This window comes from Emys orbicularis, chromosome 1 (assembly GCF_028017835.1).
Source record: "Emys orbicularis isolate rEmyOrb1 chromosome 1, rEmyOrb1.hap1, whole genome shotgun sequence".
In the NCBI taxonomy this organism is placed as follows: Eukaryota; Metazoa; Chordata; order Testudines; family Emydidae; genus Emys; species Emys orbicularis.
This window is the reverse complement of record NC_088683.1, coordinates 172979537-173005584: the sequence shown is the minus strand read 5'-3', so window position 1 is coordinate 173005584 and position 26048 is coordinate 172979537. Positions and strand designations below refer to the sequence as shown.

The 26048-nt window shown below is 40.0% G+C and overlaps 1 protein-coding gene across 1 annotated transcript in view; it reads right to left on the bottom strand.

Moving 5' to 3' along the window:
- Positions 1–3775: 3775 nt before the first annotated feature.
- NECTIN3 (nectin cell adhesion molecule 3) overlaps positions 3776–26048 on the bottom strand; it is a 109644-nt gene continuing 87371 nt past the window's right edge. The window contains exons 8-9 of the mRNA XM_065419836.1: positions 4534–4596; positions 3776–3952 (exon numbers count right to left, since the gene is read on the bottom strand). Coding sequence (XP_065275908.1) covers positions 3776–3952; positions 4534–4596 — 240 coding nt within the window. The remainder of the gene's footprint in view (positions 3953–4533; positions 4597–26048) is intronic.

Genomic DNA, 26048 nt, shown 5'->3' with positions numbered 1-26048 from the left:
GGGCAGCATTTGCCACCGCAGCACATTGGCTCTGCTGCCGCAGCACTATTTTAACAATGGATGAGTAAGTGCTGCAGTACATTTTCTGCATCTTGGTTTATTTCATTATTTTCCTCCAGCTTCTCCAACCACTGATTTGAATGTTTAAGTTCTCTCATAGAAGTTATCCCAACTTCTAAAGGATTAAACATTGCTGCGGTGATTTTTTTCTATACAGACCTTTTCAATACCTAGTCTCCGTCAAAGTGCATTTCCTCTCGCATCAGGATGAAGTCATCAGTAAGTACCCAGCCACTTATTTTCCCCACCCACTAGCTTTGAGATCTATAGCTCAAGAGTGCTTAGTAAATGCAAATTATTTCTATTCTGACCCTTAAAAGATGGCTGAAGGGGAAACAGATGAAAAGTCCCAAACATCCTTTTATGTTCCTAGAACTAAGAGCGGTTAAGACATTCTCTGCCCATCAAATTCATGCTTGCTCATTTCTTCCTTGTTCTACTGTCTCCTGGGCCCTCGTGAACTGAAGTTTTAATCAGTGAGAAATGAAGCAACAAGCCAAGCTGCTTGATCTGCCATCATGCAAGGCAGAGCGAAAGGACTGGGATCATTGCAGAGAAACAAGCGAGAGTGGGTGTTTTGTCAACTGAAAGCTGCTCTGTGACTTCTCCCCACTTCTGTTTTTCACCGACACATGTATTCTGCATCTATGCAATGGTGGCAGAACTGCTGCTTTCTCAGGTTTTCCCACTGTTCCTCTTCCCTATTTTTCCAATTGCCACTGTGCGTCGCACATAGTATACATGGACATATTATAAACTGGTGTTCAACACAAAATGCCTGTACTTCAGGCCCCTTACAACAATGCTGGAAGCCGCCCAGTCTCCCTACTTTCATCTCTGACAGGCAATACTCAAGAGCTGCAAAATGAAAATCCCCCTTCAGTCCTTGGAACCAATCTTGCCGCCTTCTTCTGCCACCACAGTTAATTGTTAATGGCCTTTGTATGAGATTGTGTCATGGAATCAAATTTTACTAGAACAAAAGACGAAAAGTTAATGGATTATGGGCAAACACACTGGAAACCTTCATTTTTTGGAGAGAATTTTCACTCTAATCAGACTTTTCATGCTGCATTTCATTGTGATCAATCTCAGCTTTCATTCTGCTGTATTGTCAATGAAATTTCAGTCTACCAGTTCCCAGTAGCTACATTCTCAAGGCTTAAATGCAGCCAGAGACCACCAGAGATGAGCCCTGGTGCCCCCATCTCTCCTCAGGGCTAAATCCCCAAGACGCAGTGCCCTGCAGCTGAAGCCCCGAATGGGTGTTGTGTGCATGGTGGTGGTGGGGGTGGCGGCGCTGGGAAATCATCTCAGAATTTAAGCCCTGTACATACTGCTGTGTTGCTAAGCAAGTTGTTTCAATGGTACCAATAGAAAAAGCATATTAAGGTGGTGGTAGTTGAGCTGGGAAACCTGACAAATTTATGTTTAGAAAAAACTAAGAAAACTAGGAGTGAGCAAGACAGCAACTCCTTTTTTCAAACTGGTGGATCAAAGCATGAAGAAACCCTTACAGTGGGAACCATGCTTTGACTACCACTCAATATGTAACTTTCACTATTTAAAAATTCATGTTATGAAAGGCTGGAGATACTACAGTAAAATAAATTACCATACCATTAATTTAAGCACTAATTAGTCAGTTACTTATAAAACTCATGTTTTAGATGATTCACTAGTCACAATTTTAAAGACAGACACAATACATGCCTATGATTCTGTGCCATACTTATGATTTGCTAATACAGCAGCTAAAAAAATACTCCAGTATCTTTGACTGTCTACAAAACCAGCAATAAAGCCATTGTCTGAGATGAGCATGCACACTTTGAATGAAAATTAGCTTAAGTGGGTAAATGCTCAGGGGGATTTTCATTTACTCTTTTCAAATGTCCTAGTAAGTCAGCTATGGAATAAATTGTCTAGTGTCTATTGAGAGACTTCCTTTGTATTCCAGAATACTCACTCTCCTTTATACCCTAGTATCCAAGTTAAAGTCTTTAAAATCATCTGTACTCAAGTGTCCCATTTTTTGCCCTGTTAAATTAGACTAAATAAAAAAAATTCTCAGATTGACCACACAGGCCTATCTGTGCAGGTTCTTTAACTGACAGGAAACTTATTTGTACTCATCAAGAACACTACGCCTTTTCAACACAAATTGTATTTGCATACAGTTTTCCACTGTTACCAACACCAGTGCAGTTTCACCTGTGTTATTACACCGGACCCTCGCTAGACCGCGGGATTTCGGATCCATGCGCGGTCCCACGTTAACGCAGGAACCGCGTTAAAATGAATTGCAATTAACGTAATTAAATTTGGCATCTATGGCCGCGACCGCGTTATATAAGAATTCGCGCTATACAGATGCGCGTTCTAGCGAGGGTCCGGTGTACTAGCTTCGGCAAGCCATTCACATTCACTAGCTATTTCACAACACTATTGCTTCCACTTGCTCTGATCAGGGTTAGAAGACTGCGTTAAACTTGCTCACAGCTAAGTGAAGCTCTTCTCCCGATCCCCATTGCTACCTTTGGAAAAGCTCTACGTATTGTCACAAGAAGGAATTTACTTTGTCAGCCAACTATGGAGTAGACATTGCCCTAGCCAACAGGTAGCTTGCTTTTCTTCTGTACCTAGCACCCACAGCTCCTGTTTACTTTATTGCTAGACCACTGAGAATTAGGTCTTGGTGGCTGGAGATATCTGAGTGGGCAAGATGGGGGTGCACATGTGGGGCTTGTGGGAATGTTTTAAATCAGATAAGAAATGGTATGATCTGATTCTAGCAGCTAGCAGTTTGGTTCGGTAGACTGAGTCTGGGGAGGTGTGAACTGGCAGCTAAGTGAAAAAAAAACAAACAAACATGGGACCTGAGACTTGTGGCAGAAAAGAATTGAACCAACAGTTATGCTGTGGGTAGGCAGGCAGTATTGGTCCTGAAAGCACAGTAACAGACCAGCACCTGACTGTTTATTGGAATGGGGAATAGAGGTAATGGGGGAGGGAATTAGAAGCTGCGGTCAAGTACGGTCAGTATCTCAGTCAAATTAATTTACCAGTGGAGATGCTTCTAAAGTGTCTTAAAAGATTAAACAAAACCCCACAAACAGACACAAATTTCTCACTTTACACAAAGGATGTACATTTTCCCTCCAGCTCATACCTCATTTTTTGTACACAAAATGGTAATTTTATTAAGCATATCCGCTTGGGGGGTGGGCGGGAAGGAAGAGAGCGAGAGAAATCCCAAAGAAAGAATTAGGGAAATAGATTCTAAATTCATTTTACGCACATTTGAATGACAGATAAATGGGCGGGCATTTCTTAAACCTGGTGAGGTTAAGACAGGCAGCTGAGCCTCTTCTTCTGGAGGATCCCTTCAGCTATCACCACACACTGGAATTTTAAAAGTACAATAGAGATAAGCACTATGCCACTGAAAAAGTAAATCCGCAATCAAAGTCACAAATGCAACAGTTGTTTCAGAAATGTGCATCTTTTCTGCCTACCTATTTCTCACCAGCTCTCACCACATCCAATAAAGAGTATTAATTGTCTCTGTACCTACTTCTTTAGAAACTGTTAACACACAACAGGATACGTACTTGTCCTATAATCAACAAGCGTTAACTTAAAATTTTGAAAAGTCTGCAAGCTTATCTAACACCAATTTATTCTGTATAAAAATTCACAGCAGGGGAAGCGATCACACATAGTGTTCTCTAGGATTAATGTAGATTCTTCCAGTTCCTGGGTTTTGATGGTACTTGCTGCTCCAATCTTTGTAACATAACTGCTTGTGAACGGGGTACATCTGCTGAAGGTTTTCTTGGCCCAATGGATTTTCATCTTCGTAATTAAGTTGCCTGCCATTTACTGCTTTCTAAAAATACAAACAATTCCGTACATTAAAAGCATCAGCAATTTCATTCTTCAAATACTGCTTCCACAACACATCACGTGAAGACTGTAATTACTACCATCAGCACCCACCTTTTATTCTGCCATAAGCCCATTATAATAGTTTAATGCATGTTCCTTAGTCACTAGTCATTCAATGAAATAACATATTACAAAAAGGAGACATGGAAAATACCAACTTCCAAGAACTTAGATACATTACAACTAAAATCAGTTTCCTATTAATGGAAAACTAGTATAAGAGACTATGAAAAAGCACACACATTAAGCCAACTACAAAATGACATGAATATAAGTATTGGCTTTGGTCTTTTCTTTCCCAGCCATTAACTTTCAGTTTGTACTGTTTGAAATTCAGATGCCACATGGACAGCAATTCTACTTGTTAAATTGTTACTGAATAGGAAGGACAAGTAATCTGGAGCTCTTTGTGTAAAAAAAAAAAAATTAGCTAAAAACCCACTGTAAGAACCAAGATCAGTCACTTGATTCTTTAATCAAGACTCAGGGTTCTGGCTCAACACATACAGTCATATTACTTACTATGTTCTGCAAATTTCCAGCTTCTCTCTCCCGGTATTGGCGTTGCAAAGGGAAGCGTTCTCTCTGCAGGGAAGAAAAGTTATAGTGAAAGTTTACATTGCACTATTGGAGAAAGGTTTGACACGTGCTTTGTTCAAAGCAGTAAAATGAGAGGAAGCATTCTGCCTTGACAAGCGTCTGACTGAGCATCTTTCAGAAGGAAAAAGGAGGTTGATGAGGCTTGCTCAAATGGAGTAGTTCGAGTGTACAAACTCAAGCCAACTATTGCAGTGAAGACAACCCTAATAAGTTTAAAACTCACAGAAGGGGCACTGAAGTTTCTTAACTCAACAAACATCTAAGCCTCAGCTTCGTAGTTCACTGGACTTCTGTAGAAGCGAGTCAACACAGCGGAATCGTATTCATGGCCACTCCTGGAAGCCAAGTCATACAAAATTTCCACACACTATAATAGGGATAGAGTATTGCCATAGAATCTCATACCAATACTGTACTTCGCCCCATGAGAAGGTATTCAAATGTTAACTACTTATAGTAAAAGGGACTATTTTTCTGATATTTAAATTTAATCAAACTAGGTAAAAGGGTTGGAGTGAATTAGGAATTGGAGTTATTTTTAATGATAAACTCCCAAATCACTCTGGTGCTTCTGAAAATTTTATTTAGGGTACACCACACAAAACAATTTCCTTTGTGACTCTGTTTACTAGCCTAACAAAGCGACATTGTTATGGTACTTAACAGTGATCTGTAAACTAAAACCCCAATATTGAACAGTTTTTCAATTACTCAAGATGCTTTTATTGCACTTAGAGTATTTTACATGGTCAACATCTCCCAGAAGACTATTTTAATTTTGCACATATTTTTTGCATGTGCGCTTTTTTTTATTCACAAGTTTGTCACAAGTAAGGCACACGCTCAGTTAGTGAATTCAGATTGCTGAACGCATTCCAATGACCAAGCAGTCTCGTTAGGTAATTAAATCAATTTGCACAACGCTGATAACAGAATAAAATTCCTTATTTTTTTTAACAAGTAGCTATCACGAAAGTGACCGAGTTTTAAGAAAAGGACAATAGTAGACAGCAATGAAGACAAGCAGAGGAAGAAAGAGTAAAGAATAAACACACAATAGAAAGGTAAAACAGAAAGAGCCTCAATAGCAAGAATAGGAACTGAACATGCACAACACATCTGAGGTTTACAAGAGTTTAGGCAGGTATTTATTATCTAGCATACTGTAGTGAAGTCATTAAATCTTACTAACTATATTACAATTACTATTATACAATGTTGCTTAAATTAGAACTATACTAGTTCAAGTCAAGGTACACTGTGATACTTTATCCTCCCATTTGCTTACTATTACATAAAATTATATAGCCAGCAGTAGATCTTAGTTGGTAAACCAGTATCCCCTACATGAAATCATTTATCCATGTGTAAGATTTGACATATTCAAAAAACTTATTCATAGGAAGATAGCACTATTTCTACACTATATACAACAGACTATTAGATTACTGCAACTGCTTCCATCTGATGAATACCTTAGCTTGAGACAGAAGCTATTTGAACAACTCTCAAATTATGTGTAAACTAATTCTTAAGAATTCTCTGTGCAATACAGCATCTAATCTTAATCACACTGATCTCTTTTCCAAGGAGACAGACTAGAACTGGTAAAAGCTCCTTTATTCACGGTCAGCCTGATGCACCCAAGAGTGTTAAGATAAATGTATCTAACATCTCTGTACAGTACACCAACAGATTTCCAGGTGTTGCAAGGATTGTCTGGAATGGTGGGCAAGAAGTGGTCTTACTAGTATTCCATGGGTGTCCTCACAGGTGGAAATGTCTGAGAAACACACAGGGGGCTAACACAGGCCCCTTTGCAGGACCTCTTGTGTAGCCTCCCCCATCATCTTAAGGTCTTCCATTTCAAGTTCCCTGTGCCTGGTTTTCCACCGGTTCCTGGGCTAAATACAATCCCTACAACTAATATCAGCAAAAACTAGCTCTTGAGAGGCTGCCTAAGCACTCCCTTCAGCTTGTTACTCAAATTTGAAAAGGTAGCCCCCGATCACTTGTTAGAGATCATGATATTTTGGCTGGAAGCCCAAAGTGTTGAGAAGGTATAGCCTGTAGGAAGAGTTGTTTTTCTCCTAGAAATGGGGGCAAGTAAGTTACCCAGGTCAACACACCACTGTTGGATGATGTTCTTGTGTTAATCCAATTGATTTCTGTGTTAGACCATTAGTTGGGGAATCATTTTGTTCCCATTTGAGTCTGTGGTAAAATTCATACTGACTATAGTGCTAAGACTGGGCCCTCAGTTACTGAAGTTTCATCTTGTGTATTTAAAAATGCCTCCCTTCCAAACCCTATCTGAAATTCTCTTATCCAATTAACATCGCTCATTTAAGTTATCATGATAATCATTCCACTGTGGTAACTTGCATGACGTCTCATTCCCTCTCTTTTCTGAATTCAAATGGAAATAGCCCTTTGCAGGTCATGTGCCAAGTAACTATTTTATGATATTAAACCTAAGATTAACATCACCCCTTATTTATACAGCAAAAATTCATATTGCTGTATAAAGGGACACCATCCTGTACTATATCTACTTTTGCCATTACAACAGCTTACATCATTCCCATGCAAATTAAAAAAAAATATATTCAAGACAGCTTAGTCACATGAAATCCATCAAGTTAGGAAATAATGCATTAAACCCCAGAGCTTTCCTGTGATAAATCTGCCATGTGGTGCATTCTATGTCTCAATAACATTGCCAAATGTGGACAGCAAGTTCTTTAGGATGGGGATTATGTGTTCTAATTTGTTTTGTGCAACACCAAAACACACTGCTGGCTCACTTTATTCCATTCCCTTTCCCCTTATATAGGTCCTGTGACTACAGTTCATCTGAGTCAGTCACTCTGCTTCACTTTGCAGTCTTCTAGCCCAAAGAGACTTCATAGCACTAACACTGTTCATAGACTAATTCATCTATTCAGCTAACTCTTTGAAACAGGAGTTTTGAGAAAGTCGGGCATAGGCTCGTCTCATGCTACGTCTACACTTTGAGTGGGGAGTGTGATGTCTAGACTGAGGAGACATACCCAGAATAGCTCTGATCAAGCTAGCGCGCTCAAATTAGAATGTCGACAGTAGCACTGGGGTCAAGCCTCTCAAGTACATGCCTAGTGTCTTTGGCAGGTCTGTACTCAGACTTTTACTTTTAGTGTGCTAGCTGAGCTAGTTAATGAGGATGTGTCTCAAGCTGGGACTCCCACCCCTCCCCCAGCAAAAAGTACAGGCATACCCTCCTCTTAGATAAAATTATTGGTTGTGGAGAGATCCAACATATTCACACAGTCCCAATTACTTTAATATCTGAGTACTTCACCATCTTTAATGTATTTATATGCTCAGCACCTGTGAGGTTCACCAGTAACTAAAGCAAACCACAACTGAGCAACTTGCCAAAAGTCACACACAGTCTGTGGCAGAGCAAGGAATTGAACCTGGGTTTCCCAGCATCCTAAACTAGTACATCTAACCACTGGGCCATCCCTCCTAATTGGTTAAGAGCGAACCTGGACCCCATTTAGAGACAACTAAGTTCAATGTGACAGTCTATTCTCAATGTCCTCCCCACAGGAGCGCCGCCAGCTTTTCTGCCACCCATGGCGGCGGAAGGTCCCGCCCCGAAATGCCGCCCCCCCACAGAGGTGGCGGAAGGTCCCGCCCCGAAATGCCGCCCCCCCACAGAGGTGGCGGAAGGTCCCGCCGCCGAAATACCGCCACGGTCGCCGCCCCCCAAATTGTAGCGCCCTAGGCGACCGCCTAGGTCACCTAAGGGGTTGTGCCGGCCCTGCCTCCCCATCTTTCCTTTTAAATCAACGCTGTAGAAGGGATGGGGGGGCCGGAGGTGTGAGAAGAGAGAATAATAGCAGAGATCTCTGCATAATTGGTTTTTTTGCCTCTGTGTAAGCCATGTACTATTCATCCAAACTGCACAGTTGGGTGGTATAAAAATGTCAGTGGAAAAACTTCATTGTACCATTTCAGTAAGTACATTTTCTTTTTTCTTTAAAACAAATCCATTTAGAAACACAAATTAATACAGGACCATGCCAGCACCTATGTACTAATGAGAACTCAATACATAAATTTTGACTACTTGTTCAAAGAAGTACAACTTACTTATTTCACTAAATTAGGTGAGCTAATCATGGTACTTTTTGAAAAGCCCACAAGCAGCTGCTTCTGGGTGATGACCAGTCTGACATTGTTGCTGACCTTCATACAGAGTAAGGAAGCCTGTTATCAAGTAGTAAAATTAGACAGGCCACAGTTCAAAAACCCATGATTTGAGTTTTATCCAAATCCATATTCCAGTGCTAGATTATACACGGTGTGTTTGGGGAGGAGCTTAAATTTCAAGCAGAACCATCCTTCCTAATTTATGAGCAATTTGTCTTTGACGAGTTCATCTTTTTGTTGTTTTAATATATTTCTTACTTCTCTCCCCCCATTAAGTGACTGCAGCAACTGGATATCCCTTCTGAAAACAAGATGTTGTCTAGTAACCAGTGAATCTAATCTTTTGCGTTGCTGAAATTTGATTAAGGCAGAGTGTCAGAAGAATAGTTTGTTAGATGAGCATTAGCAATAAAGCTCACAAAAACCCTTGAATTTTTTCCCTGTGCAATTTTAGGGTCAATAGGAGATAAAGTTGTTCACAAGAGAGCAACCCTTGCCTCATGCTACTGCCCCTCGCTGGGAAGCCCTGCTTTACACAACCAATTTGTTTTACACTTTTTCTGACAGCAGTTCGTGTGTTTGTAGGCAAACTCTCTCAGGTTTAGTGACTGCTGGCATTTAACTCATTGAGATGGAAAATAAAAATCGATAAGGGTTTCTCTATCTGTCACAACTGTATCACCTCTTGGGGAAGATGCCAGAAATTGAGGAAAGGTTTGAGAATAAAGGATTGTATGTGACAAGAACAGGCATCAATATCTTTTTGACTTCCCCACTTAAAGTTATCTGGCATTAGTTTCTCTAGCTGTCTCTTATCTACTGCTAATACTATTATGGGTTTGTTTCAATGGATATGAAAACACATTGTATTTTCTTTTTTTATGAGAACCACCATATACAAAATCCAAGTGTTTCTGTGGGGAGGGGTGTGTGTGTGTGGTGGGGGGGCGCTATGCATCAGACTTTGGTGGAACCGCTAGAAAATTTTTCCATTATTTTCATTTATACTGTAGTTTTCCCTGGTGACTATTTTTAAAGGCCCCCAAAGCCATATCACATAATGTAGCAGATCATATCACATGACACTGGTCACTCCCTAAAGAGGGTCAGATTGGTCTAGTGCTAAAATGGAGTATCTCCATGGAGGCAAACACCTGAAGTAGCTATACTGTGATTCAGTAAGAGACATTGCTTCCTCTTCATCACAGCTGAGCCATGCTCTAGCGTGGGGTTATTGAGTACTGTGCTGTTGGTGATACTGCTGGCTAAAAAAAAAAAGTCAAAGACAAACCTCTTCGTGGTTGAAGAACCATTAAAAATGTGCTTTTCACAAGTAGGCACTGAACCAACAAGAGGTGAAGCCATTTTAGATTTGTTATTGGTGAGTAGTGAGGATCTCATAGAAGAACTGGTCGTAGGGGACAACCTTGGTTCATGTCATCATGAGCTAATTCAGTTTAAACTAAATGGAAGGATAAACAAAAATAGATCTGGAACTAGGGTCCTTGATTTCAAAAAGGCTAACTGTAAAAAATTAAGGGAATTAATTAGGGAAATGGACTGGACAGAAGAACTCAAGGATCCGAACGTGGAAGTGGCTTGGACTTACTTTAAATCAAAGTTGCAGAAATTATCCGAAGACTGCATCCCAAGCAAGGGGAAAAAATTCATAGGGCAAAGTGGCAGACCAAGCTGGATGAGCAAACAAGTTATCAAGAGAAAGCAGAAAGGCTGTGAGGAATGGAAGATGGGCTGGATAAGCAAGGAAAGCTATCTCTTGGTGTTTAGAAAGTGTAGAGAGAAAGTGAGAACAGTCAAAAACCAAGCAGAGTTGAACCTTGCAAAGGACAGTAAAACGAATAGTAAAAGGTTTGATAGCCATATAAATAAAAAGAAAACAAGGAAAGAAGTGGGACCACTAAGCATGGAGGATGAGATAGAGATTGAAGATAAACTAGCCATGGCCAAACACCTAAATACTTTGCCTCAGTTTTTTATAAGGCAAATGAAGAGCGCAGGGGTAATGGCAGGGTGGCTAATAGGAACAAGGATATGGAAGTAGAAATTACCACATCTGAGGTGGAACTCAAACTCATCTTAATGGGACTAAAAGCAGGGGCCTGAATAATCTCCATCCAAGAATATTCAAGGAACTGGCACATGAAATAGCTCAATAGCAAGGATTTTTAATAAATCTATAAACTCAGGGTCTCACCTTATGAATGGAGAATTGCTAATGTAGTTATTCTTTTTAAGAAAGGGGAAAAAAGTAATCTGGGAAACTAGAGGCCTGTAAATTTGATCTCAATTGTATGCAAGGGTCTTGGAACAAATTTTGAAAGAGAAAATAGTTAAGGCCATAGAGGTGAACGGTAATTGGGATAAAATACAACATGGTTTTTACAAGAGAGATTGTTCCAAACCAACCCAATTCCCCTCTGAGAATATAACTGATTTTTTTTAGACAAAGGAAATGCAGCAGATCTACTCTACATGGATTTCAGTAAGGCATTTGATACAGTTCCACATAGGAAATTAGTTAAATTGGAGAAAATGGGGATTAATATGAGAATTCAAAAGTGGATAAGGAAATGGTTAAAGGGGAGACTACAACAAGTCATACTGAAAGGAGAAATGTCAGGCTGGTGGGCACTGACACAAAAAGTGGGAGTGTGCTAATAAAATCTGTGGATGACACAAAGTTGGCAGTATTGCCAATACGAAGGAGGACCAGAATGACATAAAAGATCTGGATGACCATGAAAACTGGAATAGAAGAAATGGCATGACATTTAATAGTGCAAAGTCACACACTTAGGGACTAACAAGAATTTTTGCTATAAAACTTACTCCTGGGAGAATTCTGCAACCCCCCCACCAAAATCAAAATTCTGCATATTTTATTTAGCAAAATCACATAATATAATCACACCAGTTTCAATTACTTTGGTAATTTATTTCAAAATACCTGTCAGCAAGTATGCCTGTAACAATACAGACAACAAAAAAAGATTCAAGAAACATTTTTTGACAAATAGATTCCTTACTAGGCATATTAATACAGAACTCTGAGTAATAATTCAGTTAAACTACAATACAGAAATGTATTTCCTGCACCCCTTAGATGCAGTGCAAAGGCTTGGGGGAGTCAGGGGTAATGGAGGAGCTGAGGGAGAGGGAAGTAATTGCTGGGAAGGAGCCTGCGTTTGAACTTGGAAGGTTGCTAGATATGGGTGCGACAAGTATGGAACAGGGTTTTTTTGGGAGGGGAGAGGATTGTTAGGGACCCTCCCCCATGCAGACCTTGGCTGACCCCTAGCCTCTCCCATTCAGTCAGGAACATCTGTCCCTGTCCCCACGTGTCCCTGCACCCCAACCCAGCAACACCCCCTTTCTACAGTTGGCATTTTTCTGTGATCAAATAAATTTGTTATCCTCCATATCTACCACGATCTGAACATTTTACACATGCATCCGTGAACGTCTCTGAATGAAAAGTACAGTCTGGAATGGCAAATTCAAATAGTTATTACTATATAAAGAAGGATATGGGTGGTTAATGGCATTTATTTACAGTGCATTGTGCTTCTATAGCACCTGTTAGCGACCTCTACTGCTGCTATAGTTTCTCATTTTCAACACAAAAGGGAAAGTATGCAATCTGTACCATCATAACTGAGGGATGGAAGCTAACAGTTCTGTCCAACCAACTGCCCTGTATAAAGATTACTGCCTACTTTTATCTCACAGTTTAGAGGACTATGTTCATGAATACAGTGGTCATGAAGAATAGCAGGCATTCAATAAATACATAGAACAATCCCTGATCTATCTGGGGTAAGTCAGTGAAGCTTTGACGACATAAATGCGGCTAAATCAATTTATGCCAGCTAGAAACCTGTCATACTGCATGTGCCTGGAGAAGGATAAATTATCTGTAGCAAAATGTAGGTCAAAAAAGCTGAAGTGTGATGTGACAAGGAAGCAACACAGCAAATTCACAGTCACTGACAATGGAAAAGGGAGATGAACGAAACTTGCAGAGAACAAAGCAGCAAGGAAATCATGGCCAGCATAGCGCTGGGGGGGGGAGGAAGGAGAAGAGAGACTGAGCTCAAAAAAAGAGAAGAGCATTAGAAAAAGCCCAAGGCATGCAGAGGAAGAGTTAAAGAAAAAAAATGTTGTTTTGAGAGGAGAATCACAGCCTGCCAGGAAGTAAGCATTTGACCATTTGGTGGGGCAGCGTACTATTTACAGGGAAAGAAACAATAATTTAAATTATTGTAACAGAAGGAATTCCTGTTGTGCTCCTGAACAGATCGTAGTACTGCCACCGGGGAGTCAATAATGCTGCCAACTCAGGTTTTGGACTGTTAAGAGTTGGGAGCACTGTAGAAGTGAGACACTCACCTCCTGTCATCATACCTTCTGAGCAAATGACTTGTTCAGAGATTCCTGCCTTGCCATCCCAGCTATAGTAAACAAATGTCTCAACTTAAGTTCATACAAGGAGAAACATGCTTCATCTTTCCTCCAACGCACATCATGTCTCTTGTAAGTGACCAGTATGCAATGTCATGACCATTTTTCTATTATTGCCTTTGTCTTAGATGGTTTCCAACAGGCATTTCTCTAATTATGGCTGTACACATTGAGAGAAGCCACTGGGATTTGGAATCAAAAGCATTATGCTGGGAAGACCTTATGCTATAGTAGGAAATAGAAACATGTAAAGGGTTATGCAGAACATGAACAATTATCTAGTTCACAGAAAGCAAATCCACCCATAGTGATGTTCACAAGTAGGGACACAAAGTTCAATGTTAACATCTGTAGTACATAAAAGAAGAATTACATGAGAAATGTAGGTCAGCTGTTTACCACAGCAAAGGATGGCAACAAACAGAAAAAAGTTATTTCCGAATCAAACATAATGGGCCACGTAAAGGGATGAGATCACGTAAAATGTTTTTGAAGTGGCCAATGCTGAAAAAGGAATGTAATTATGGCTCACAGTGTGCAATCCTGCAGGTTAGTAAGGAAAAGGATTTTTCTGACCAAGAACATGGAAGTTTACTATACATCCAGGTGATGATCTAGCACAGGGGTGGCCAACCTGTGGCTCTGCAACCACATGTGGCTCTTCAGAAGTTAATATGCGGCTCCTTGTATAGGCACCAACTCCGGGGATGGCGCTACAGGCACCAACTTTCCAATGTGCCGGAGGGTGCTCACTGCTCAACCCCTGGCTCTGCCACAGGCCCTGCCCCCACTCCACTCCTTCCCACCCTCTCCCCTCAGCCTGCAGCACCCTTGCTCCTCCCCTCTCTCCCCCAGAGCCTCCTGCATGCCACGAAACAGCTGATTGGGAGGTGGGAGAGGGAGGTGCTGATCAGCAGGGCTGCCAGTGGGTGGGAGGTGCTGGGAGAGGCGGGGGAGAACTGCTGATGTATTACTGTGGCTCTTTGGCAATGTAGATTTGTAAATTCTGGCTCCCTCTCAGGCTCAGGTTGGCCACCCCTGACCTAGCAGGTAACATTACCTAAAAATGGCAGAGTAATGCAAAGGCAGCTGGAAAAGGAGTAAGGCTATCACATATGGCCAGCTGGATCACCACCACATTTTGAGAAAGGAAAGGAAATTCATACAGTAACAGATTATGGAATGGAAAAATGGTAACATCATATGGATGAGGCTTTATTACAAGTCTAAGATCTCCAATATTAATGGAAGAAGGATTACATGACAAAGTGCAAAGAAGATGACATGTGTGGGGACACATATGGTGCCTATATAAACACTGGGAAGATTAAGTGTCTGAAAGGAGAGGGGGAAGACTGCAAGGCATGAAGAAGAGCAGCTGCATGAACAGGAATAGAATTTCAAGGATGGCAGAGAAGGAATATATTGTGTTAAGGAGGGTTCATCACATTTGGAAGAGAATAAATGTAAGTATACTCTGTATTGCCATATTCTGTGCTATGTAAGGGTACAAAAACAAAGTAACCATGTAAGAGAATGCTGGGGAAGAGCTAACTAAAAAGCAAACAAGGATTCCAAGAGAGCTCTTACTGAAGTTAAATATCTGCTTACAAAGAACTGCTAAGGATTTAAAAATGATTGTAATCTGAACAGTAATAATCAGCTTCAGTGCCTGACTTCTACAAACAGGTATGGATAAAACCAAGAGATACAAAGTCAGCCATCAGACCCCAGGCCTGGAATGGCACAGCGTCGCTTTGTTCATATAAGTCTGTCATGAACAAAAGCAGATTATAGTCTCCCTAGCAATAGAAAAATAGGCACTATGAAGCATTCTCTCACTTTTTTAGAGATGCAAGTACATAACATGAATCTTGAAGAAATTATAGATCCGTTCAATATCTAGTCATTAAGTAAAATAGGATTAATGAAATTTACATTGTAGAACTGTTGCAGATTGTGTTCATATGAATTATAGCAGTTTGAACAGAAAATTTTAAGTGGTGAAGTCTTATTTTAGGACAACTTATATATACACACATATACATAGGGAAATCCATGCAGGTTGGAAGCCAGAAAGACCTGATACACTTAATCAACAACTTGTATTGGCCTACTGGAACTAGATAATGAAGAGAACCTTATACATATTACATGTTTTTAGATCCTCTAATAATTTCCCACCTGGTATGGGAGAAAATGCAGGCTTGATTTGATGATTTTAACCCCTGTGCCAAAAAGAAAAAAGGGGGAGGGCACGCACAAAAACATGACAGATTAGGAAAAATAATTTTTTTAACTAAGCATTTTAACCCTAGGCGAAAAAACTGATGATGACCAACAAAACCAGAATATCTTGCAGAAGGATTTCACGCAGAAGCTTTATATCCTTCTAAGTTTCTGGTCAATTACAAGGGACACAGACAACATACATTCTGTACAGGGCATGTGGACCACCCAGGAGTCCACCCTTCATAGCAATAGTCTGGAAATCAGGGCTGTAAGATACCTTAGCCAGCACTTTCTTCTTATGATAGAAGATCAACATGTTCACATACCAGGGCCAGTATGTATTACATAAATTGAAAGCAGGGGGTGGGGAGAGGCCAATTTAAGGGAGTATGGGGACATGGTTAGAGATTTGTTTATGAGCCCCGAATCATTTGAAGTTTGAGGCTAGGTACTACCTTAACTAGTCCAGCTGGAGACCCTTCCCGCCCCCCTTTTATGCTTGCAAAGTTAACAGCTGAGTGTAAATTCAGTGATTATAAAAACCTTTTATTTTCCCCCATTGACATTCTCTACTCAATACCCCATTCCTTATCCCCAAAATTCCCTCCAATGTTCCTTATTCACTGTCCCCCTCTACCAATCCATCTAACCCATTCACTTCCCCTCTCCCCTAGTTGTCTTCTCCTTCCTCACCATCTCAAAATCCATTAACTGTGCTCTCTAGCCCTCTTTGTAGGGTCCTGGTGATCTCCTGGGTACAAGGAGGTACTGCTGGACCTGAGCTGCTCAAAGCAGTACCAGCAAGCATTTGCCAGCATCAACTGTTCTTTAAAGTGTGCATCAAGCAAAATATCAGCAGGATGGAAAGATGGCATCATAGTGTCCCTATACCAGGGCAAAGAATCTCAAACTCAGTGTGGCAACTACAGACCAACCTCATCTGTCCCAGCAAAGGTCTTTGCTCATGTTCTGCTTGGTAGGATGCAACCGCTCCTTAACAGTCATCCAGAACAATCAGGTTTCACTGCAAGGCAGTCAACAATGGATCTTGCCTTACTCTCCAGCTTCTGGCTGACCAGCACCTAGAATTTAACTGCCCACTTCATCTGGCATATGCAGATATCAACGTGACTTTTGATCCAGTTGACAAGTCTGTACTTCGGCTGGCACAGAAAATAGTGTGTTCTCCAAATGTTTCAGTAAACCTGGTGCGTGATCTTCACACTGGTACCGGTGCAGAAGGGCATGTTTGTTCACGGTTTTTGCTACATTTCTGCACCTCAGGTGCGAGGCAGAGATTCAAACATTGCCCTGGCACAATTCTGTCAACCAGATATTGGACTTGCCGCTCCACACGTCAGAACCAAGGTTGGTCAAGAAGTGTTTTATCAACAAAAACTACACCGATGACACCACCTTGCTTGTGGAGAAGTCAGAAATATAGCCCTATCCTCCATGGTCTCCAAGATGCTTCCCGCACTAAAGGGTTGACTATCATGGCAGAAGACCAAGGTCCAGAACCTGAACCCTCAGTGAGGTGGGACTGAGTACTGTGGAGAGTGTTGATGAATTCATCTACTTAGGCTGCAAGCTGAATTCAAATGGTTGCAACAAGCCAGATATTCTCTGGTCTTGACTCACTTATGAATGCAAAACCACCTTTGTGCTGAGAGACAGTTCAGGATCTATCATTGCTCTATGGGTCAGGAACCTGTACCCTCATACAGGCAGACTCAACATGGCTAGAGGCATTCCTTATATGCTAATCAGTGCCTAATCCTGAATATAAAGTGGTTTGACTTAGTGCAAAATGTCAACTTCACAAAGATCAGGCCCCCATTCAGTCAATCATTTCCAAAAGCGGTGTTGCATGCTCTTTTGGCCATGTCACTAGGATGGACAAAAATACCTTTACACTCCACACACACAAACCTTCCATCGACATATGAAGGGATGCATGCCTGACCCTGCCTGGTACTACCCCAGAGATTCATGGATTCGTAGGATTGAGCCAGATCTGGGAACTTCACTAAACATGCTTGGTGCAATGCCATCACCTGTGGTCACTCTGGCTAGCACAATGGTCCTTAGTAGACTATGCATTTGTCTGTGTGTACACAAGAAGGTTAGTCAATCTGGGGAGGGTGCAATGGTACTATCCCTCTCCAAGCCAGAAGTGTACACAATTGATCTGTTTTCTTCGTTGTGATGTCGGGGAGCAAAAAGCTGAGTTGGTATCTAGGCTCTTCACTCCTTTGGCCAGAAAGATCAGTGGTATGCATGAGGAGAATGGAAGTCTACAGATCCTTACACACAGAAAGAAAATGTCTTCTGATGAAGCAGCTCCCAAAGCTGTTGGACACCGCTCAAACGGATACAGTTATATACCACTTCAGACAAACGTTACTGGGGACTCTGCAGCTTGGTAGCCCTAAACTATGACCCTATTGGCCCTTTCATTACTCCATCTTATTTTTGCCAATATTTGAGATGAGCATAATTTTTCTAGGGGATTACAAGGTACCTTACTAACACATATAGCAGGAAGCTACTTTCTTTTTATCGTCATAGAATTAGTGACATCACTAACACTTAAGAGAATGAAAACCCCCACTCAGGAATTGTCCGTTAGATAAATGCCTATTTTTATTTGCAAGTATTAATATACACAGGCATCCTGTTAATTGATTTTGGGTCTTAAAGGTTTACTCTGATTCAAATTGTATTTATTTCCCCACATTTCAAATTCTGTTTTCTAGGCTTCTAAAATCAGAGCTGCTGCAATACATCATTTCTTCAGTCACTTTCCTTAATGTAACCCCCTTCCCCCCCAAAAAACACACACTTCAGAAGTCCATACCATGTTCTTCCCCATCCATGTTTCTTACACACATGTATACTCTCTCAAATATTAAAATCCTACGATAGCTGCAGTTTCTCCCTCCCCCAACTAATGCCTATCATCTCATTTCCCAGAATCCATTCCAAATATTCTTTTATCCTCATGTCCTTCTTTATCTTTATACAGAAGCACTTACATGTAGTCATTCTAAAGAACATCAGGGACATTTTAGTATTCCATTATGAAGTCTTTTTTGGTTTGTTAATATAGACAGGCCTCTGTCTGCATATCTTTTGCAGATCTATACTGAGGTAACTCTTGTTTTTCTAAATAGCTCTTTAGACTGAAAAAATATTGTGGTAGTGGCCAATAATTGCCTCTCATCTGATATGGAATTAATTATGATAGAAGGGAGTATGACCTATCCTTCATTTTCATTATAAACAGCACATTGTGACCCTAAACAGAATTGATGCCCCACTATGCTAGAGACTTTACCAACATATTGTAGGAGATGGTTCGTTGTACAAAACCATCTACTGATGCTGCATGTTAACAATTCACTTTGACTTAGACAAATCTGATCCTATTCCTTTTAATTGGTATGATTATAATTTAGCTATTGTATTGCTGTTCTATATTAACAGCAATACAGTAACATTACACTTTACAGCGGTTACTGTTGAGGAATCTAAACTTAATTACCACAAAGTGTTATGTGATATAATCAGCTTTTCCCTAGGCTGAAATCAGTATTAAGTAACCTAACTTTTTAATGGCAGACACTATAATTTTAAATTAGAAATTTTACAGTAACCTTTATTAAATAATTTGACAAGAATTTCCATTAGTCGTGTCTCACCAACAACCATGTGTCCCTACTCATGTTCATTAGTATTAAGAATTTGTCCAAAATATTTTTCAGTTATCTGGGTTGTTTACTTGCTATCGAAAAGAATTTGCTCCATTATTTGTATCTTTTCTCCTTTTGCTTGTAATCTCAGTCTTTTTAAAGACTAACATATTTGACAAGATAGTTGGTCTAACATCTGGAGAGAACGCCCAACAGCTTTTAAATAAGAGTCTTCATAAACCAACTTCAACTGATATTTCTGGGCTTCTTCTCTTCAGTTTAGTGCTTGTTGATGTAGAAAGTCTAATACATCCCACAGAGTGCTCTAAGAGTGCTTAGAATCAGACCACCTACATGTTGCTAGATTTCTGTGGTTAGTCTTGAAAGGGAGAAAGTGCAATAATCAGTTTTAATCACCCTAGTTATATGGAATTAAATGGTCTCCCCTTCCACAAAAAGTGGCTAGCAATTATTACTGAATCACCTATTTAACAGGCTAGCTCAAGTTAGCTATACGTTCCAATTCCAGCAAGATTGGAATTTAACAGAAAATATTTGTTTTAGTTGTGTTCTACTTCCTATAATTATCAATGTATAACTGTGATACAAGTTAAACCAGAACACAACCATTCACAAGGCGGCCTGAATTAAGTTTTATTCACCAGTAATTCAACAAGATACTTGTAAAACTTCCAGAGCCTACGTAAAAAGTATTTCCATCCACTGACCACTTTGTCCCCCAAAAATTATTCTAAAAAAACAAACAAAACAAACAAAACAAACAAACAAAAAACATACCTCTGGAAACAAGACCTTCATCTCAGTTTGACTTATAAAGATTATAATGCTGGCTAGTACTGTATACAAAAAGGCTAAATAGTTTATGAGCAAAGAGACTCAATTTAATGATATTAAGATTTACGTGACCACTAATAGCAAAGTTATTACTAACTCATGTTGGAAAAATTACATGGACAAACATTAATTCAGACAGACAGCTTTGGTAGTCCTGCTTCTATTTCCAAGCTTTGTTAAGTGATTAGGTGTCTTACTGTTCACATTATTCTTTTTTTCCCACCTCCCCTTCAAACCTGCATTCAGATATGCCAGGAGAACGGGATACAGTGGATGCAGTTTAATTAGGCTGCAACTTTATTCCTAAATGTCAGGGAGTACCCAGCAGATAAAAGTGTACAGTGCAGGTAATTCCCTAATTATTTACCTACTCCTCCATTGCCCATCCTGATCCCAGCCAACCAGCTGCTGGGACCTCACTACTTGCGTGGTCCAGGTAAAAGAGGGCTTTTCCTGTGCCGGCGTGGACCTAAATAGTCCTCCATCTCTTCGTGTCATCAGGGTAGGAGGGGAGGAATGGGTCAGCATCCCCAGTCTGAAGCTGCAGCAGCAAGTCACTCGCTGGCTATCTAGCCCTTAAAAGGGCCACGCACCTTTTTCTACAAGCCACAAATGACCCCCCACTGCTTAACGTGTGGTGAGGTCATTTCCTAGGTTTTTGTTTCTAACTATCCCAGTGACAATAAGTAGTCTGGTTTATTCCCACTTAAAAAACAGTACCAACAAGTCAGCTGTGCAATATTACAATAAGTGCTAGTGCTGTTGCCATTCCCACACCATACACATAATTCTTAAAAATAGGTGGTCTTCATAGGATTTAATCATATTGGACATTTCGGCAGTCACAGCAAGACAGAACCTGACTATGGTATTTTGTGATTAACTTAAAGTGAAAATTAAGGCAATAGAACACTGATCACCACATTCTGTGCACACTTCTGGAAGGGAGAATACTCACTATATAGAAAGCTTATCTATGCATAAACATACAGTACAGCCTCCTTCCCTTCGGATCTTTGATAAGTTAAGCAACTGACACTCCCGGCATACACACGATACTATTTTCCAACCCTCCTAACTCTAGCAAATCAAAGACCAATGTCATCTGGGTATTCAAAGGCATCTCTCACTGAGGACTATTTCTTCCATTGACAGAGCTGTTCACAAATACATTTTCTTTAAAAAAAACTTATGTTTTTGGACACAAACTAGACTTGGAAAATTTTGGCTTAGCAAGTTAGCTTTTCAGTCATGAGCATTTCACAACTTCAGCCACAGTATAGGTATGCACCAGATGTTTGACTACTACCCTCACCCCCAGGGGTAGCTGAATTTCAGTGTTCAACTGTTGATAAAAACAAACAAACAGCAGTTGAATGAATAAAAAAATATGAAGTCAGTCTTCAGTTCATTTTTAACTTCTAATCAACTTTTCACACCAACTCTCTATCATTAGGTTACCCAGTTAAATTTTATAATTTATTGTTATTCTTTATGCACTGAAATGTTTCAATTTAGTGTTCTGTTTCTAATGAAAAATTGCAACATTTTAAGGTTTACAGTGGGTGCTTTTCAGAAATAAATATGTTATAACAGCAGATGGGGCCATTATGCAACTCAAGACACAAGAAACAATGCCTTCAAAATTTAGGGAACTTGCAGTCCGAGTTTCATCTGTGTGGCACTTAGCCATCTTTAATTATAATCAAGGGTGATTTACAATTTTAAAAATTCCAGCCACTTAAAATCAGAATACAGTTACTTGAGACATTTGCTTTAGTTAGCTATGTAACGTTTATATGCTGAAGAGCTGGTGCTGATCAAGCAAGTGAAAGATTACAGCTTCTTCAGACTGTCAATTCGTAATCCACATCTTTAAAAGTATTTCCATGTACAGCCCACTTTGTGAAGTCTCATACCATTTTCTTTAATTTAGCCTACAAGTCCTGCTATTAACTTGTTGAGTCTCAGCTAATAGATACTATGCTTTTTGCATTTGCAGCAAGTTCTACATTTAAAATACAGTTTACTGACTGACTTTATGGGTATGAGACTGAATTAGTTATCTATATTAAGTTCCAGGGCCAAGGACAGCATCTAAAATAGAAGCTTATTTCCCATCACCCTTCTTAGCAGTCCATTTCTTTTTCAAACAATCCAGAGTGAAGTTATTTTTTTCTCAAAATATCACCATTTAATAGTTAGTGTTAAGTAAAACTGTATAGAGCAAAATAGAGATATTCTTACATGTTCATTTCTGAAACAGAGGAAAGCACCTGAATACTATTTGATGCATCTGAAATGGTCCAAGTCAAAAACCACTGGCCAATGTCTCAAAAACATCTATCAATTTCTTTGGATGCTTTAGCCCAAAATTGATTGGTACATTACCTCTGAAAAAGTAATATACAGGAACTCCTCACTTAAAGTTGTCCCGGTTAACGTTGTTACGATGTTAAGTTGCTGATCAATTAGGGAACATGATCATTTAAAGTTGTGAAATGCTCCCTTCTAATGTCGTTTAGCAGCCGCCCGTTTTGTCCACTGCTTGCAGGAAGAGCAGCCCATTGCAGCTGGTGGGTGGTTGGAACCAGGGTGGACCAGCAGCCCCCCCCCCCCCCCATCAGCTCCCCACTCCCCTAAATTCCCTGTGCAGCAGCTGTCCCTCCCCCAACTGCCATGTGCTGCTCCTGCCCTCTGCCTTGGAGCTGCTCCCAGAGACTCCTGCTTGCTGTACAGGGGGAGGGGGAAGAAGGGGGCTAATGTCAGGGTGTCTCCCCCTCCCCCCTGCTCCTGCACCCCGCTTACCCCATCTTCCATAGAGCAGGGGGGACACACTACGGAGGGAGGGAGCTTCTAGGCAGTAGCTGCCATCTCAGGAAGCTGATTTAATTAACAAGGCAGTGTACTTAAGCCTGGGGTCAGCTACTTAAAGAGGAAATGCGTATTTTTTCTCTCATACACAGGGTGTGTCTATCTGTCTGCCCTCCCTCCTTTCCTGCTGCCTTGTAGAGTGTTGAAAGAGTTAACCCTTGAGGGCTCAGTCAATTGCTAGTTCATTTAGCAGTAAGGCATTCCCTGGGAAATATCCCACCCTCTGACTCCTCCACCTCAACCAAGCTTCACAATCATCATCACTGTGTACCAGTATTAAATGGTTTGTTTAAAACTGTGTGAGTGAGTGAGTGATCTTTTGTCTGGTGAAAAAAAATTCCCTGGAACCTAACCCCCTCATTTACATTAATTCTTATGGGGAAATTGGATTCGCTTAACATTGTTTCACTTAAAGTCGCATTTTTTCAGGAACATAACTACAACGTTAAGTGAGGAGTTCCTGTATTATGTGGAGGAGCGGGGAAGTATTATGATTTGCTACCAGAAATGTCCTATTTACCAAGCACTCACCCTTGGCTTAACTCTCTTCCCATGGAAGTCAATAATATAATTCAAGATGACTAGCAAAAGAAGAGAGTTAAACAAATGCTCAGTATTTTTATGTTCACCTTCAATCTGAAATATTTGTAAAAGCAAATGTCAAGTAAATATATTTAGGATCATGTACATGGTTTTTCAATATTTTAAAATAATGCCCTAGTAATTATTAGGTTCTATGCCATTTTTTCTGGTCAAAAAGCCTCTCCTTACTTCACTTTGGACACATTTGTTCATCAGATAGCACAGCATACCTCCAATTCAACTAAAATACTTACTCAGGGAAACAAGTATACAATATTTAAGACCGCTGAACTGAGACGATTATTGTTCCCTTCATCAAGCTATTGCCTGATTAGCTGTAACATGTGCAATACAGCAAACCTGAAACATTATTTAACTAGTATGTTGCATTTCTAAAGTACTTGTGAAGGTTCTTTAAAACATACATATTAGATTGTTTAACTTGCGAGGAGACTTCTATAGTCCTTGGGAAACCTTTTAAGTTTGAATAGAGCTTTATATTTCTAATCAGAGCAACCTCTACTTAAGATTTAAAATTCTTGATGTTTAAGTAAAACTACAACATGAGTATCAAATAAGTCAAGATTTTATGTACTGATCAATTCTCAGATTTGAATAGTCAATTTTATTATTGAAACTCAAGCAATACAGCTTGAGTCAATTAATGGTTATTTGTTACATTAGCTTTAGAAATACAATAACTGTGCTTAGAGAGATTCCATTAAATTAGCCAAGTACTTATGGGATTGTCCTTTCTGGTACAAAGTAATATTTTCATTTATGAGGTTTTTTTTTTTTTTTTTTTTTTTTTTTTAAACTGATTAATTTCATTGCTTATTATGTGGCACCTATCAAAGTTCGTAGTTCACACCATAAAAATGTCATGTTAAAATGCAACTCGATTGGCCTCCAGCCTTGTTAACCCAACTCACATTTTACTCCAACATCTGAAGTGATAGATTCCTAAGGATGGCATAAGGTAAAGTCAAAGAGGACAGATATGTGATGGAGCGCAATTTCCCACTGTAACTTTTTACCTATCTGGCATTTTGAACAGTGTACCACATTACAGAACAATGGTCAGGCCATACTGCATCTTTTAGCCAGAGCTAATACTTTAACCATTCTTTTAAGTCTCCCATTGGGTTATCAGGAGAGTCCTGCACACACATAAAAGGCACAAGGACGTGGACATGGGTGTTGTTCTCCAGTATGATTGGAGAACAGGAGGCACACCTCTTGCAGGTGTTCCTGGGCTCAGGGCCAAAGGGTAAGTGGCTATCTGCCACTTCACTATTTTCTTGTAAGTTAGACTTTGGAAATACCTGGTCTGAGGGCATGAAACAACTCAGATTGCTCTCTAAAGCAGCAGCAAAAGAAATGAGGTGGTTGGGAGTCAGCACTGCCTTTTATAGAGTAGAGTTTCAAGATCTCTTGGGCACCCTCCTCCCAAATGACAGCTTTTCAAGGAAGTTCTGCAGCTTGAGGCTGGGTGCCATATCTCATGTTTAGAAATACAAGACAACCTCTTGAAAGGAAAGAATCAGGCTCTCTTTCTCCATCACTAAAGCCTGTTTCATCTTTCATTTCAGATCAAGTTGGCTCCTCTATGAGTTGCTGACATCACAACTCCAATATGCTTATAAAATGATCAATTTTCTTCACACACATCAGTGACATACCCTCTCCAGTGAACCCTGAACTTTTGTATTTTGATTTCAACCATCTTCACCTGCAAGGCTCTGTTTAACTGCACACAGTTGTCTGTTTTTGCATTTCCTCTTATTCCATATACTCCTGAAAATCTCTTACTATTCCTCTTATCTCAGTCTCACTTTCTACTTTGCTCTTACATGATCTCCTTTTTTGCAATAGTTCCATTTCATGTATACCCAGCATCCTTATTTACTCTGTCCAATCCACTTTGGTTAAGATATCCAAACACACATTCCCTACACATTGCCTCCAGAGGCACTTGGGCTTTGGCTTAATCTATGTATCTCATATAATAAAGTCCTCTGTCAGAGAAGACCTTTTAATGTATTGATGTACCAGATACACTTATAGCCATCTACAATAAGAAATGTTTCACCAAATCCTTGAAAAGAAGAACATTAGGTTCTTAAGTGGCAGTATAGTACTCAACCCATCTTAGACTAGGCGGAGATGGAAAATCATAGCCTCTGTAAAAATATTCTTTATAAAACCATGACTTTCTCTACTTAACATTACACCAGTAAAGAAAAAGTGATGTAATAAACTTAATGACATGTACATTTACAGTCACATTATTCTGCCTGTCCTACATTATCCTTCATTTCAATTTCATCATGACTTTAGCAATCTATGTTCCCAATAATGCCAGGAATTTGAGTTGTAGGGTATTCTTGCATGTGTGTTAGTCTCCATGTTTTTTGCCTGGAGTAATTTGCACATACAAAAGAAAAAAAAATCAAGCGCTATATTCCATTTGAAAATCGGCATTACAATTTTTCAGATGGAGCAAGACACTTTCTT